Source organism: Carassius gibelio, chromosome B10 (assembly GCF_023724105.1).
Source record: "Carassius gibelio isolate Cgi1373 ecotype wild population from Czech Republic chromosome B10, carGib1.2-hapl.c, whole genome shotgun sequence".
Classification (NCBI taxonomy): Eukaryota; Metazoa; Chordata; class Actinopteri; order Cypriniformes; family Cyprinidae; genus Carassius; species Carassius gibelio.
In genome coordinates, this window is record NC_068405.1 from 22,943,925 (window position 1) to 22,959,899 (window position 15,975).

The following is a 15,975-nucleotide window of genomic DNA, read 5'->3' on the forward strand; positions in this document are numbered from 1 at the left end:
TCAGTTACTCGGAGTCTGTTATCGGTCAGGAAGCTGTTGTATTGACCATCTATCATATCTTTCTATTGATCCATCTTTCCATAATTCCATTAAACTATCGTTCTATTGTTCAACCGTTCATCCTGTCATTTTATCTGTTGTTTTAAATCAATTTTTTTTCTAAACATTCAAAGGCCTATTCATTGAAGATATTCTGGTTTGTCATTTGGAAATTAGTTTTTGTAGTTTTTGCTCGTGGTCTTGGTTCAAATTAATGAAAAATGGGTCTTAAATTCAGTTGAAAATATTTTGCGTTCCCATCATGCAAACCGCTGTCAGTTGTGAACAGTCTCGTGTCTCAGCTGAAGGCTTGTGATTACCTGAGACGGACCTAAATACCTGGTGCCAACAAGAGCCTAAAATGAAGTCCATTTTTGTTGTACCTTCTTATTTTCATGTTTTTGAAGCTCCAGTCATTTTTCATGTAAATGTATTTTCAGTGGTGAGGAGTGCAGGGCGCTGGGACACAGCTGGCAGAGTGGATCCGTGTAAAGCGGTGGCTATATGAGGGCTGGCAGGAGATGTGATTGTGGGGTCTCTGGGCCTCCATTGCACACATTGAATTAGATCAATCAATAGATTCGCTTGGCAGGAGAAGGTCTCACACGGGGGCCCGTTGCTCCTCCAGCCCTCGTTTGTTTTCCCTCCTTTTATTTTTCCAGAAATGCTCTGTTGTCTCCAGGTCAGCATCTATGTCCCAGAAGCCACCTCCAGCTGAAGCTTTTCCCCAACAAACAAATCAACTAGTCACCCATCTTGAACCACATCTGGCTACAAACTGAGTGGTCCTAAAGCAGTGCAGTTGTGAACTGTGTAGTCCTTGTATTGTGTTGTTCAGACCCGAGTCTGGCTTTGCAGAGATCAGATATGAGAGTGTCGCCCTCTAGTGGCGTTCAAAGGAAACACAGCACCACAGACTGCACTCTGGTAGGTTTAGCCTATTAACACTTCATTAAAATGTTTTTGCGTTTAATAACAGGATAATTTCTCTTTGTGTGGTATATAGCTTCACTCCTGTGATGTGATTGGTTCAGCCAACCACTAGGGGGGCCTATCGCATCACAATATTCATCAATAAAAAAAAATTCTTCAGTTTTTACAAGGTGAACCTTTATGGAATGGTTTACGTCCCCGTGAATATAATACAGTTTTAATGTTGAATTCATATTTAACTCTGCTGTCTATTTGGTGGTCATATTTTCTGCCCGGTTACCTGACCAGGAACGACCCAATAGCAGCCCGTCACTAAATGAATCATCAGTTTCAACCTCCGAATCCTTTTAGAGCAGATGGGATCAATGAAGCCATATCTTCTTCTCTGAATTAGTCAGAGTTTTCTGTTTTGTAGATAAATGAATAGTCAGGGGAAGAGGCTTTATGATTCCCACAAACATCTGCTGCTCTGCTGTTTTCATCACCAGCGCTGAACACACGCTCATAAATCAACACAATCAATTCACCCGTCTGTGTACGCTCGCGCTTCCCTTCAGCATGGAGCACGATGCACCAGCATACAGTAGTGTTTGTAACTAGTGTTATTGGTTTTTCCATTAAACTGTGTGTGCTAGTATCTCGAAAGCAAAGTGACAAATGAACATCCGAGTACAATTGATAATATGTAATAAGATATTATGATAATATACAAAAATGTATTTTGCTAAATATTTGCATAACATTTTATTACAATTTCTTCAAAACAGAAACATTATAACCAACTGGTTGATTAGTAAGGGCAGTTAAATAAAATGAATTTAAAACACATTTTATTTTAAATGTGTGTGTTTGTGTGTTTGTATGTGTGTATGTATGTACGTGTAATATATATATATATATATATATATATATATATATATATATATATATATATATATATATATATATATATACACACACACACACACACATACGTATAGTATGAGCAGGCGCATTAAGATGCCTTTTCTTGTAAGGCAAGCAAGTTTATTTATATAGCACATTTCGTACACAATGCTAATTCAAAGTACTTTACATAAAATTAATTACAATAATCATAAAAATAATCACAAAAACCTTGTATGCAGATTCACCAGCCTTAAAATGGCCAGTCTATATAAATATTTCCAAAATGACCAGATATGATCCTGTCCATCGTCCTGCTCCATATATAAGTGTGTCAAACAGACAGGTTTACATTGGGTTTCCAAGATCCAGTCAATAAACTTCAAGTCAAAGTCAGTTTCATCATATATCTGTAAACTGGCAGGTCTCTGTTCCCCACAGATGATGTTTGGCGAGAGGTTGAGCGGGGTTCTGAATATGACTATGAATGCTCAGTGTCTCTGCAGCAGAGGTGTCACATTGCCCTGTGTTGTGTTCATAAAGCGAGGACAGGGAAAGAGATGAGCTGATGTCAAAGATGAGTTTACCCGCTCGCACCGACCTCCTGTCCCTCGAGCTGCTTGCCAAACTTCGCTGCATGTCCACCAGCGGCTCCCCGTTTGCCACCAACAAACCAATCGACATTAAAGCCCGGAGAAGATGGTAACAGTTGTTTTTAACTGGTTTATATTTTTAGCTGTTTGTCTATGCTGGGCTGCTTTAGCTTCTATGGCTGTGTGTTATGCTAGTGTATGTATTTGTTTCTTCTTTAAGTGAGTCTTGTGGAGAAGCAGAGCTCAGGCTAGTAATGTGTTTATATCATCACTGAACCACATTGGCCTTAAAGAGACACTCACCCGCTCTAGAAAAACCTACCGAGAATCATGCTATTGTTAGTGGTATATCCAACATGGAGTGTATCTATTAGTTTTGGTAGTCAGCTGATGTACCTGGTGCTGATGGACCTCAGAGTAAGTGATGGGTGCTGCTGTTAATCGGCTGAGTGTGGTTTCATTTGTTACTTTTAATGCATTGGGTGTCACAAAATAACAATGTGAACAACAATCTTAGCATTTATTAAATTTACTTCATTTTTATTAACTAGCACCTTTTTGTCGTTCGTAATGACTACAATTCGGTTCAGTTTATTTAACTTCTGTTGTGCAATTTAATGTAATATTTTCTGTTTAAATGTAAATATTTTATTGATTAACATTTAATTAAGAGTAATACTGACAAATAGATGCTATAAAAATGTTTTTATTGTTAGTTCATGATAGCGTTAAACTTCTTTTTGATTATCAACATTTTTACTAAATTAACATTAAAAAATGAATCATGAATGAAAATGAATAAAAACTTTTTTGCCAGATAATAACGTCAGTGTTAAATCAGTTCAAATGGCTTAACCTCTGGTTTATTTCAGTTCAGTTCTGCTTATTGTAATTGTGCAATGAAATTAAATATTTTGTGTCTGTCTAGCTGTATTTTATTTATTTTTTTATGAGCTTTTTTCATGACTTTTAATTTTTTTAATAACAGTAATGTAGACTGGTAAATGGTGAATATTTTCTTTTTAGTTCATGATACCTAATGCATTAACTAGGTTTAACAAATGACACCTTACTGGAAAGTGTTATCAATTACTGTTGCTTGTTCTTTAAGCTGGGGTCAGTCCGATATTGTAAATGAAACCTTCGTGTGGTTTATTAAGGAGAGGGGCTTTGTTATTTTTCTCAGTGACAGTAGTAACCACACTGAGACATCCTACTGTAGCTTAACTTGTTGTTTCATGGCATCATGGATAATAAGGTAATTTTTATGTTTGTTAACCATTCAGTTTCCTCCCTAAAATCAAATAAGAAACGCACTACAGATGTTTGCTCACCTGAAGCCTGGAGAAATGAAATTTACGCCTGCCAACTGTTTGCGCTAAACTTTGTAAATGTCAGCCGTAATCTGATTGCTCTGTTATGTGAGGAGCAAAGCAGCTTAAAGTGTGAGAATTTGCCCCATCAGCGTTTTATCACAGACCAGCTAAGATGGTGAAAGTGTTCCCTCGAGACTGGAACAGAGTGCCATCTAGACACCCGTTTCTGATTTAATGAGTGACTCCGTTTGCGCAGATGATGGCCAGTTAACACAGGCACTGAACCTGCTGATGACTTGATGGGTTTAGAGAGAATAAACACAAAGAGCTTAGGCTCATTCTTCTCTGGCCTCAACACGGTTCAGTTTCAGATCCACACAAGCCCATCAGGAGGAATTATACCAATGCACTTCCTCCCCCAGCGCGTTTCTTAAGATCTTACAACTGCAGAGGGAGCAGGAAACTTCAGTTACACACAGCCTGTGGCCAAACGGTTATGTGTAAAGGTGAAGCGGAAAGAGGATATCACCCACAAACCTTTCACCGCCTCGTCTGTGACGGTGTTTTGCTCTGTGAGGTTTTTGGGTTGTAGGCCTCCAAATGTGGTGCGGTCACTTTAAAGGAATAGTTCTGTCAAAAATAAAAACTCACTCTTACATTGTTTCCAATCCCATAAGGCTTTGATATTTTTCATGAAACTTCAGAGGTTTGGTCTAGGTTACCAAAACTGGCTCCAAAGATCCAAAAAGGTCATATAGGAAGCCGAAGATAAAAGCTTATGATTCTAGTAGTTTAAAAGGTCTTGTGAAGAGTTATGCTTGCTTTATATGATGAGCAGAATTAATTTATGCTTGTATTCACATATAAACACACACGTCTAGAGCAGATCACATTTTTAAACACACCAAGCTCATATGTGCGTTACTGGCTTGAACAAACCTCATTGGTTGTCGCACTTCACACATGCACATTAATGTGTTACATGTACACTCTTCAAAAAAAGGTACAAAACTGTCACTGTGGCTGTATCCTGTCAGAAAAGTACTAACATGTACTTTTAAAGTGTTTATAAGGTACTAATATCTACCATAAATAAGATACAAAGATTTACTTTGTTCCTAACTGTGCATTCACACCGCCGGCGTCGAGAGCGTCAAAGTTGCCGGAAGTCATTCATTTTCAATGTAAGCCGGTGTCGAGGAGCGGCGCGGTGCGACTTGGCCACTGAGAGCGTCGAGGAGAGTTGAAAACAATGCAACTTTATGGTAATGAGCTATGACACGGTTGGGCCGCAACCAATCGGAACGTAGAAGTCCACCGCTTGAGAGGATTCCAGAGAACGCAGCTCCGACCACATTTGTTCCCAAGCACAATATAGGACATGTTGATTATTGCTGTTTCCCTGTTTGCGTACAGGGACATAAAAAATTAATTAAAAGTGATACGTGGACCAAGGTGTCTGAGATGTTCATTTTCCTGGTGAGTTGCTGATGTGCAGTAACGTTATATGAATAATAATCTAATGATATAATAAATAATAGTACTGTAGTCCCAGTTTACTTTTAAACAAATTTCCCTGATTATACTTACATTAAGTAATGTTTATACTTGATATATTTACTTAAATAGCATTTTCAATGCAAGACTTTTACTTGCATCAGAGTATTTTTACAGTGCTTTATTCAATATTAGGTAAAGGATCTTAATACTTTGTCCACAACAATATTTAATGAGGTTAACTTATAACGGTACCTTCCTTGTGGTTAGTCTGCACGAGATCAACAAGCTTGTTTGCTTTGCTGCCTTTTAAATACAAAATAAGCATTCGATCTACGCCAGAGCGCTAACAAAGCTTTCTGCAGCGTCGTGAGTGATTTTTGAGAGTGATTTTTGACGCTCTCGACGCCGGCGGTGTGAACGCACAGTAAGGGTAATGGCACAGTGACAGTTTTGTACCTTTTTTCTGAAAGTGTACTATGCTTTTCTGTTCAGAAAAAGCATATATACTGTCCAATAAAAGAGGTAGCACTTTATTTAACAGTCCTGTTCCTCCGTGTACATATGCACTAATTATAGTAATTCACTAACTGGGTAATATTTAGCTACTAACCCTGAACCTACAGTACCTCTGAACCTTTCCTTAACCCATTCAGTCACCTTATATTACCCAGTACTGTCCTAGGTAAGTACACTGTATATAAGTGCATGTACGGTAAAATAAATAAAGGTACAAAGCTGTCACTAGGTCGGTATACTTTCAAAAGGTACCAATATTTACACTTTAGGTGCTAATATGCAATATTAAAGTACTAATACTGTACGTGTCATTTAGGGGTAAAAAATTTACCAAAATGTAGCCTACCTTCAGCTGTAAGACCCAAGCTTGCCACCCCCTGTATGTGTGTCAATCATTGTTTAGAAGCCCAAATTAAATCTATAAAATCATCCTATAAATGGATTGCATTTCTTCATAAGGCTTTATTAAACCACTCAATTCGTCTGGATTAATTTTGCAATCCCTTTCTGAGAAATGGACCTGGACTGTCAGTGTATTAAAGATACCTTAATTTGTGTTTCAAAGATTAACCGAGATCTTACGGTTTGGAATGAGTGTATGATGACAGAATTGTTATTTTGAGGCAAACTGTGCCTTTAAAAAAGTGGTGAGTCAACAAATGCAGGGTTTCTGGTGTGTGGATGAGAAACTAGCGCAGTACTTCGAGGGAAAGCTGGAGGTAAGAGTAGCCCTCGCTTGGACTCGGTGTCCCTAAGTGCTAATCAGATTACCCGGAGGGGCGGAGCTAGGGGTAAAGGAGGCCACATGCATACGTGTGTCACTTAGTGTTAAAGGGGAGGAGTTTATACAACCCAGACAGTCCAGGAAACACTTGGCATCACAAGACGAGGCTCTAGCTCAGACACAACCCCATGGACTTGCAGAAGGACCATACGGGCGACTTCATCGCCCCCAGCGAAGCCACAACCAGAGGCATGAAACGAAAGCGCCTGCTCAAGTCCTACAGGTAGCGTACGCGCTCAGAAACGCTCATGACTGCATACTGGAGGTGTCTTGATCTGCTGCCTGACAGAGTGTGATAAGCTGATTCTGGTTTGCTCAAGTCTGTTTTTCTGTGGTAAGCTGACAGACGTTGAGGGTGGTTTGCTGTGACGCTTGTAGTATGCAGTGGCAGCTCAAGTTAAAGAAGACTTGCTCTGTATCTTTCTCAAATTCTGGACATTGCTTACAGTATCGGATTGGACTACTAGACATACAGTATTTTCCTCATCTCGGTAATGAAACGTTATATACTACATTGCATATGTAAATAAAGTAAAAGAGTGTTTGCATGAATATGTGCTGATTCCGACCTGTTTCTATTTTATTTTAAAAAGTAGATGATGTGTAAAGGAGTTTTTTTAATTAGCATGTTTGATCTCTTGCAATTATAATTAAAAATATATTTAATTGTAAATGTGTAATAATTACACTTTTCTAAAGCTATATAGTTTAAACGTTTGGGGTCGGTAAGGTTGTTGTTAAAAGTCTCTCACCAAGGCTGCATTTATTTGATCAAAAATACAGTAAAAACATAAATGTGAAATATTATTATAATTTAAAAGAACTGATTTCTATTTTAATATATTTTTTAAAGTATTTTATTCCTGTGATCAAAGCTGAATTTTCAGCATCATTATTCCAGTCTTCAGTGTCACATGATCTTCAGAAATCATTCTAATTATGCTGATTTACTGCTCAAGAAACATTTCTTCTCATTATCCATGTTGTAATCAGAAATTGATTGAAAGTGAAATTGAAAGTGATTTTTGATAAATTTAATGCATCATTGCTGAATAAAAGCATTATTTCTATCTTAGTCACAGCAAAGTTTTGAACAAAAGTGTGCATTTCGGGTGACACGAGTCATTTGAATGTCATACAGTACATTTTGTGCTATCATTTCATATATTTTTCAATTCCACAGCAGATCAGTTTAGGATGTAGGAAATGTGCGATATTCATTTTGAAAGAGGAAACTGGTTTTGGCCCAGTACGTTGATAAATTACCCTGATGCTTTTTTTTTTTTTTTTTAAGTTTCCTTTTCAAGAAAACCTCAAGTGTTACACCAAAGAAGTTATTGATGCAACAGTGTTGCTTTGAACTTACAGACACCTCACATTTAACAACAGCTACTTCTCATGCTTTTGCTACATAGCAAGTTCTCCTAAATATTCTAGTGGAATGTCAGTTTATGGGATAAAGTGTGTTTTAATGTTTTTGACTAAGCTTTTTTCAAATTTTGCTATTATTACAATACATGATTTTTCAAAAGATTCCCACCACTAATGAAACAGTGCAGTTTTGTAATTTCTGTTTTCCACCAGAGGGCCTCCTTCCGTCTTTCTGCAGCTCGTTGTTTGTTCAGTTCTTCTGGTGCTCTCTAGCATATATGCTTTCTCCTACTTCATTAGTCTGAGTAAATGCGTGCATGTGCTTCAGAATGAGTTAGATGTATATGTTTAAAATGATTGCGGCATGATCATAAAAGCATGATGCCATTGCTGTATGTGCAGCATGTATGAATATCATTGTGCATGTACTTTGTCAACCTTATTGCAATTGATCGTTTTTACGCGAAAATGTAGTGCAGTGATGTTTTGCATGGTCTTTCTGTCAATGATGCATATCAAATCAAGCCGCAAAACAACCCACATGCCACTCAACTGACGTGTCGTCAGAATCTCATGAGACTTTACTAATACTGTGCGCACAATTTTCCATCTGCCATCAGAGCTCAATGAGTTTACTTATTCGAAAAACAGCTGAACAGGGTTTTTGTACATGTGCTCCATACCACAACTGCTGGATTCCAGGAAACGTAATATTGTTCTAGTTGCACTGATGCTAAACAGCATTGGCAAGAGTGATCAGGATGCAGCGAATGGAAAGATTCGATCAAGAATTTGGTTATCATTAACCAAAATGTACTTTTAATTTGACTGGCTGTCTATTTTTTCCCCCTTTCATTGAATATGTGGATTCTATAATGAAGATGGCAGGAGTCATTCATTGAACATTTCTGGGTATTTGGTTTCAATGAAGTGAAGAGTTTGTAAGAAAATAATGAATGATTAAAATACGAGTCCAAAATCCATAACATTGCTTTCTCCAGTAAAAAAAAGAAAAAAAGGTTGTGTATTCTGTGGTTCCCAGGCCTGTTATGATCGTCGTCACATATCTGCTCTACTAATTACTGTAATTAGAGCGCCTGTCTGCTGGGAATCTAAGTTGCCTGTAATGACGGCTGGATGTTGGTCTGCATGTTTAAAGTCAGGAGGGGTTCGTGTGAATGTGTGTTTAGGGTTGAAGAGTTGAGAGGTGGATGTCGCAGCCTCGATCCTCTGATGTTGTGTGCTACTTCATGGATCAGTAAGTCTTTTTATTAGATCAGATACGGTTGGCTGAGCAATATCACTCACACACACTCGCATGTAAGGAAATTCAATTGCATTCCCATATCTAAGAGTGCCAGGAAGTGCATCTGGAGTTCAGCGTTGAGGAACTCGAAGTGTGCAGTAAAGCGCTTCATTCAGATCACACACATGCACGTTCTTAAAAGTAAAGGCTGCAGAAAAAGAGAAATTATGTAGTTTTTTGGTGGAATATGGGTGTTACATACCAAATATGGACATATTCCTTAAAAGCTGAAATTGACTATTGGTTGATATTAGCATGCATATTAAGAATTGGAGCATGTATTAAGACAATAATTAGAGTGTGGTTGAAACACAACAGCTCTTTGGAGTCCATCGAAGCTTTCAGAAACACCTCTGTATCTCCTGACTCCTGTCAGGACTGTCATTCACACTCTGTCACTTTCCCATGGATAGAGTCGTTCTCTCTCACACGTTCTTTTTTTATACTGTGTCTTCTCTCCTCCTCACGTGGGCCAACCACATAAAACCCCTTAGCAACCACCCCGAACACCCCTGCATCATGGGAATTTTCTTCAGAGACTCGGATGTTTCTCCTAAAAGTCTAGAAATCAGAGCGGAGATTAGATCATTTAGTATGGGAAATGTTTGAGTTCATGAGTTCAGCTTCACTGGAGACACCCGATCAAAATACTGCCATTTGCCCACTGCCATGTTCATGTTATTTTCATTGTGTGCAGTATGTAAAATGAGTGTTACCTTGGCTTTATAAGAAAAAAGATTATTCCCAGTGCACACAAACTTCCCAGACTTCAGAGGGCCTAGTTGGTTACAGTTTACTTCCTTTTTGATTATATTTTTGTTAAATAATTTATTAATTTTTTAATCCATTTTCAAATTATTTCAAATTTCTTAAATAATAATTAAATTAAGCACTTTTATATCGACCATCAGCCCCCCTTCTTTCCAAGTTATCAAAAATATTGATAATCAATATTGGTCGACCACTAGTATTGATTCATATTTTGAATTTAGTTTGAGTATTTTAGTTTAATGTTTAGTTATTTTATGTGCTTTTATCATTTTATTTAGTTTTTAATATATATATATATATATATATATATATATATATTTAACTTAATTTAATTTTAGTGTGAATTTTTGACATAACACTTCACTTATTTTATTTCTTATTAATTTCAATTACCAAAAAATATTTGTAAAAGTTTTAGTAAACAATAACAACACTGTTTTCAAACTGTACTCAAATGTACCAAAAAACAAAACTAAATAAATAATATATATATATATATATATATATATATATATATATATATATATATATATATATATATATATATATATATATATATATATATATATACTGTTGTTATTATTTATTTAGTTTTGTTTTTTGGTACATTTGAGTACAGTTTGAAACATCTGAGAAGCAGGAGGCTTAATTAAGTCTCAGTTTACTCCCTATACATCTTAATGCTGTCTTGGAGAATGAATTGAGACGCTAAAGAGATCTCGTTGGGGGTTTTCTTTCCCATGGGTCATGTTGTTCTTGTCTTGTCATGGTTAGCGTGTGTGTGTCCTGAAGTGGGCTCTGACACCGTCACCAGCTGCATTTCCACCCCCTCCGCTCCCTGAAGCGTCCACTCTGGTTCCCTCACTGAGATACGGCACAAACACACACGCAGGACCCTGAGGGTTTAAACACCCCACCCCCCCAACACGCACACACACATAAACACACACTTCCACTGCTAGGCCACTGCAACCCAGGGAAAAGAAAGTAGAGGAGGAGAGCAGGACTAGAAACGTGATATTCATTCTGGCTTACTTACCCTGCAGACACCGAGAGAGACACAGACTCTCACTGCAGCCGCATAGTTTGAGCACAGAGCTGGATTACCTCAGAGAGCGTGTCCATCATGGAGCAGGACGGACTTTGATGAGGTCTAGAGAAAACTGAGGGACGACAGGACACATTTGGCCATGAGTATCGTTATGAAACCGCGTTCACGTTCCACCAGCTCTCTCAGGAACACAGAGGGAATCTGGTAAAGTTTTACTCATTCTCGCTTTCAGCTATGGCATGCATCATACATTTGAGACCTGCTTACAGTTTAATGTGAAAAGTATAATCTCAAATTTAGATATCTGCCAAAGATTTTCTTAGTTCTGAAGATTATAAATATATATGTGTGCGTGTTTATATATGTATGCATATTGAAAACTGTTTTAGCTTTAGTCTAGAAGCCATTTTTAAATGAAGTTAAATCAAACAAAAACGTTATTGTATTATTATTATTGAACAGTTCACAAATTTTTCTGCACTATATAATAAATATAATACATTTTAAATAATATTTGATTTCAAGTTTATATATATATATATATATATATATATATATATATATATATATATATACACAATTTAGTATATATTTAGTATATATAAGAATAAAATAAAATGCTAGTATGTTTGAATGAAAATGCTAGTAGCAGGATTATAAAATTAATACATGTGATTATGATAATTTGATAAAATGAAGAGCGCGCTGTACGTGTGAGATAATTTTACTTTGTTGACTGTTCTCTGGTTTTGTTGCTTATGTCTCATTCGCCACAAATCCAAACGTTTCCATATTCACAATGTATTTGAATGTTAAGCTATTATTTCTAATGTAAACTACTAGACTTGTACTTTACACGCATTCACATATAGACGGAAAAGATCATCCTCTTCACTGAGCAAAAACGTCCTTGGCATAACAGTAGAGTGAGTCGGTTTACTGAGGTCTATTTACACTGACTAGTGTAACCTTTAATATGTTTGGTTAACTGTATTTTATTCTGATAATGAACAAACTTCGATGTAAGTTTGAATTGCTAGAATCACTCTCAGTGTGATCGAACAGCTGAGACATAAAAACATAAAACAATAAATAAAATAAATATTTTTGGAGTAAGATATATTCCGCAAAAATGTTTACTCTTATTTGTGCGCACACACAATTAAAACCAAAGATTTTGTGCTCTTGTAATCTAAAGCAAACAAATAGAATACGCGTTGTCATCCTTATCTTTCCGTGAACTTGTTTATGGAGCGTCGTGACAGTTCTGTTTTAAATAAGTCAGATATATTTAGATTTTATTTATTTATTTTTTTTTTTATGGAAACTTTTATTTTAGGCCTATTATGTATTTTTTCATTAATTAAGAATTCATTTGATTTGTTAATTTGTTCCCTCGATTCATTTAAATCATGGGTTAAGGAACAAAATTAGTAAAATAAAAAAGTTCTGTCTAAATTACTTAATCATCGATTAATCATTTACATCCCTAATTTAAATGTTTAGTCAACCTGAAATAAGAAATAATGAAGAACGGGACCCATTTTATCTAACTGGAATTGACTGGATTGTAAAAAATGGGTGTTACATAACAGAATAGAGTCAGGTGGTTGAAGTTGATGTTGAAAAACAAAGGTTTGGTGACGTCAGACTAAAAGGAAAGTTGTTTAGCCAAAGCGAGTCACAGGTTTAGTTTTTATTTGGAATAACTTGCACTAATGAATCATTCACAATAATACCAGGAACAAGAAAAGTAAATAGTCAATTTTGTTGAGTACAGAAATGGGTTTCTGTAATTCTAGATGACCACTGCTAATTATTGTGTATGTGAGTAAGTCAATGTGTTTCTTGTTGGCTGACATAACTGTGGCATTAGTGCGGTGTAAAAATATATTTGCCCATAGAAAGACATGGCTCTTTTCTCAGCCTTGGTCACTGGTCTTTTGGCCTTTCATAATCCCGTCAGTCGAGAGCTTGAGTCAAATTCCAAATGTGCCACTAGAGACTGTTCACAACACAAGAGACCACAATAGCTCATGCATTCCAACGCTAAAATAAACATCTCAACATTTTTTATCCTGCATGAATGCTACATACTTTCAGCTGCTCTATAAAAAGCACAATTTTTCACGTTGTGTTTAGTGACTTCTCTAGTATGAGCTGTGTTGTTGCAGGACCATATTAAAGAACAGATGTCCCAGCATGCTCCAGTGCACATCTCTTTCTCTTCTCCCCTCTGACCTGAAAACGTGTGGCGGGCCGCATTGCACGCGCTCACAAAGATGCAAGTGCATCATGTCGCCTCATGGCACGTCACCAAAACGCCTTCTGTCCTCCTTGTGCGCCTGCGTTTGTCTCTCTGGACCCGTCTCCTGCCTGCGATTTATCAGGGGACGACCTCTGCCAAAATAGGCCAAGGGCATCTATCTTTCTCTCTTCCTGTGCGTCTTCTGCACTTTTTATAAATAAACTCATTGTCGTCTATGTGCCTGCAGTTGACGGTCAGGCCAATTAGAGAAGGCCCTATAGGAACCCCAGGCCCCTGTCGTGCGTCAGCCTCTCAGAGATGGGGCCCCAGTGGACAGATACCTGCCAGCGCACCCTAAACTTAGCCGACCCACTGTGCCTTAAAAGAGAAGAGATGCAGCTGCTCTGTAATGCTGCGCAATCTTTGATGTGGGCCGCGTGTGATGTTAAGCCTTCGGCATGACGTCTGATGAAGCAGATCAGATGTGTCAGGTCGGCCTGCTGGATGAAGGAGCTCTCAAGAGTGTGTGCTGCTGCTGCTGTGTGTGTGAGACATAAAGGATTATTCTTTCTTTATTAGTTCAGCGCAAAATTTTAAATTGTCATCATTTTACAGTATTTTCCAGAAAATAAGCACCTGACTATAAGTTGCACTGGGTCAACTGCTTTTTTGAGCAAGAAAGGAATAAAATAGCATTTTGAGTTATTCTATCGCTTATACAGTATTACAGTTTTATTAATGTTTAATTTTAGATGAACATTTAGTCACTTTACGTGCTTTTGTCAGTATTCTACAAAATATATTCTTTGGTGTTTTACAAAAAAATAAAAATGTCACAGGTGCACAGTGCCTTTAAGAAAAGTTGCAAAGTGATTCAGCTGTATTTCGTTCATAAACATTTCCATAGAAGGATATTTGCTTTCACGTGCCTTTAAAGATGACACAAAATCAGAATTCACTTGGTTTACTTAATAAATAAATTCATTACATCAGTGGTTTTCAACCTGTGGGTTGTGGTGGTATTGCAGGTGAGTCATAGCATAATAACATTATTTCATTTATATAATTAAATAACAAAAAAGAAATGTTAAACTGTAACTTTGCTTCCACTATTCGAGCTCGCTGATTGGTTTAAGAATAAACCACCAATTAATATTAATAATAATATTAATATTAATATTTTGCTGCATATTCTCCAGAACAACAAATTCAAACATGCATAAATGGCTGTCAATATGTTCCCTCCTGACTGCTTGCTCTGCTGACCGTCTATTCGCTGCCGAGGTCTGGCTGGATCTGGTTTTCCCATTTTGATGAGCGGTGCCAGCCCGAGTTATTTTCTGTTCATTGCCAGTTCATTCTAGGGCTGTGCGATTAATAGAAATCGTCATTAAATCACGATTTGAGAGTGCACGATTTTCCGCGGCCCTGACATCCCGCAGTATGCTATCCAATCCAAGGATATAAAGGATCAGAGCGATCACACTGCACGCGGTAAAAAGCTAGAAATAAAAACAAGGAGGATACACGTTTTAAGTGCGCACACACTCTCCGGATGAGAGCAGCGTGTATCTGAGCAAGCATGTCTGGTTTTGTGACAGAGCAAAGGAAATCTGCGTGCGAACAGAGGGATTTGCACTGGTGCATTATTTTAATGTGCTTTCATGTTACAATAATGCGCTCTCGCAGCTGCTTCTGCAGCACGTACACATACTGTATACACACTGCAAATGGAGTACATGTGAACCTGTATAATGTACAACAATTCTATTTCAACACCTGAGGCACCGCTACAATTAATGAGCTCTATGAACAATGCATGGCAAAAAAGAAAAAAAATTCCCTGCACACAGGATTTATTTATTTATATTTTCTCCATAAGTTTATAAAATTTTTTTTACACCTTTACATAGTGATTATTTTGACTTATGTCTGTTCTAGAGACGTTAGAAATTTTTGATAAAGCTCTAATTTGTTTTCTTTCGGAAATATGTTTCAAGTTCATCCTGAGATCATTTATGACTGTAAAGCATATCTGTGTGGGTAAAAATTGCGATTAAAATCGAAATAGGAAAATTGATCAAATAAATCGCGATAGTTTTGTTTTTACGTTTTTTTTTTATATCGCACAGCCCTAGTTCATTCAGTAGATACAGTTAACAATCTAGCTTCTGAGTACTAAGTTATTAACCCAACAATAGCTGGGTCAGTTAATTTTTTTGCAGTGGGCCACGCAAACATATGTGTTTGGTTGTGTGGGCCGCGAGTTGAAAAAGGTTGGGAACCCATTAATCATGTCACCCTAAAAAAAAGTCTCTGGAATCTTTGATTAAAATATAACAACTTTTCCACTGATGTATCCAAATGCCTGAGGTTGGGAAAAATAACATCAGCCAATAATATCACAGCTTTTACTTTTTACATTCCAATCAGATCTAAAGGATAAAATCAAGTTATTTCCTGCTGAACATTCAGTATCACTGGGAAAACCATCAATTTACTGAAACTAAATGTGTTGAGGATTACTCTTCAAGTAAATGCACCAGTCCACGCATGTTTGTGGTTAACCCTTTCGAGTCGATTAACGCATATATGCGTTTTGAGTCATTTTCTCCTGATAACCCCGAAAAGAACTTAAATTACACTTTCAGTTTTAATCGTA

The 15,975-nt window shown here is 37.1% G+C and overlaps 1 protein-coding gene across 11 annotated transcripts in view; it reads left to right on the forward strand.

Annotated features, from left to right (window-relative positions):
* Window positions 1-15,975, forward strand: part of LOC127966884 (cAMP-specific 3',5'-cyclic phosphodiesterase 4D) — a 222,559-nt gene that overhangs the window by 169,060 nt on the left and 37,524 nt on the right. For 2 of the 11 annotated variants that reach the window (XM_052568217.1, XM_052568219.1), the window contains exon 1: window positions 11,061-11,269. The exons of 7 other annotated variants lie outside the window; for them this stretch is intronic. In XM_052568217.1, the coding sequence (XP_052424177.1) occupies window positions 11,205-11,269 (65 nt within the window). In that variant the 5' untranslated portion in view covers window positions 11,061-11,204. Of the gene's footprint in view, window positions 1-6,629; window positions 7,058-11,060; window positions 11,270-15,975 lie in introns of those variants that run through there. 2 more of the 11 variants (XM_052568213.1, XM_052568221.1) reach the window with 2 other exon arrangements.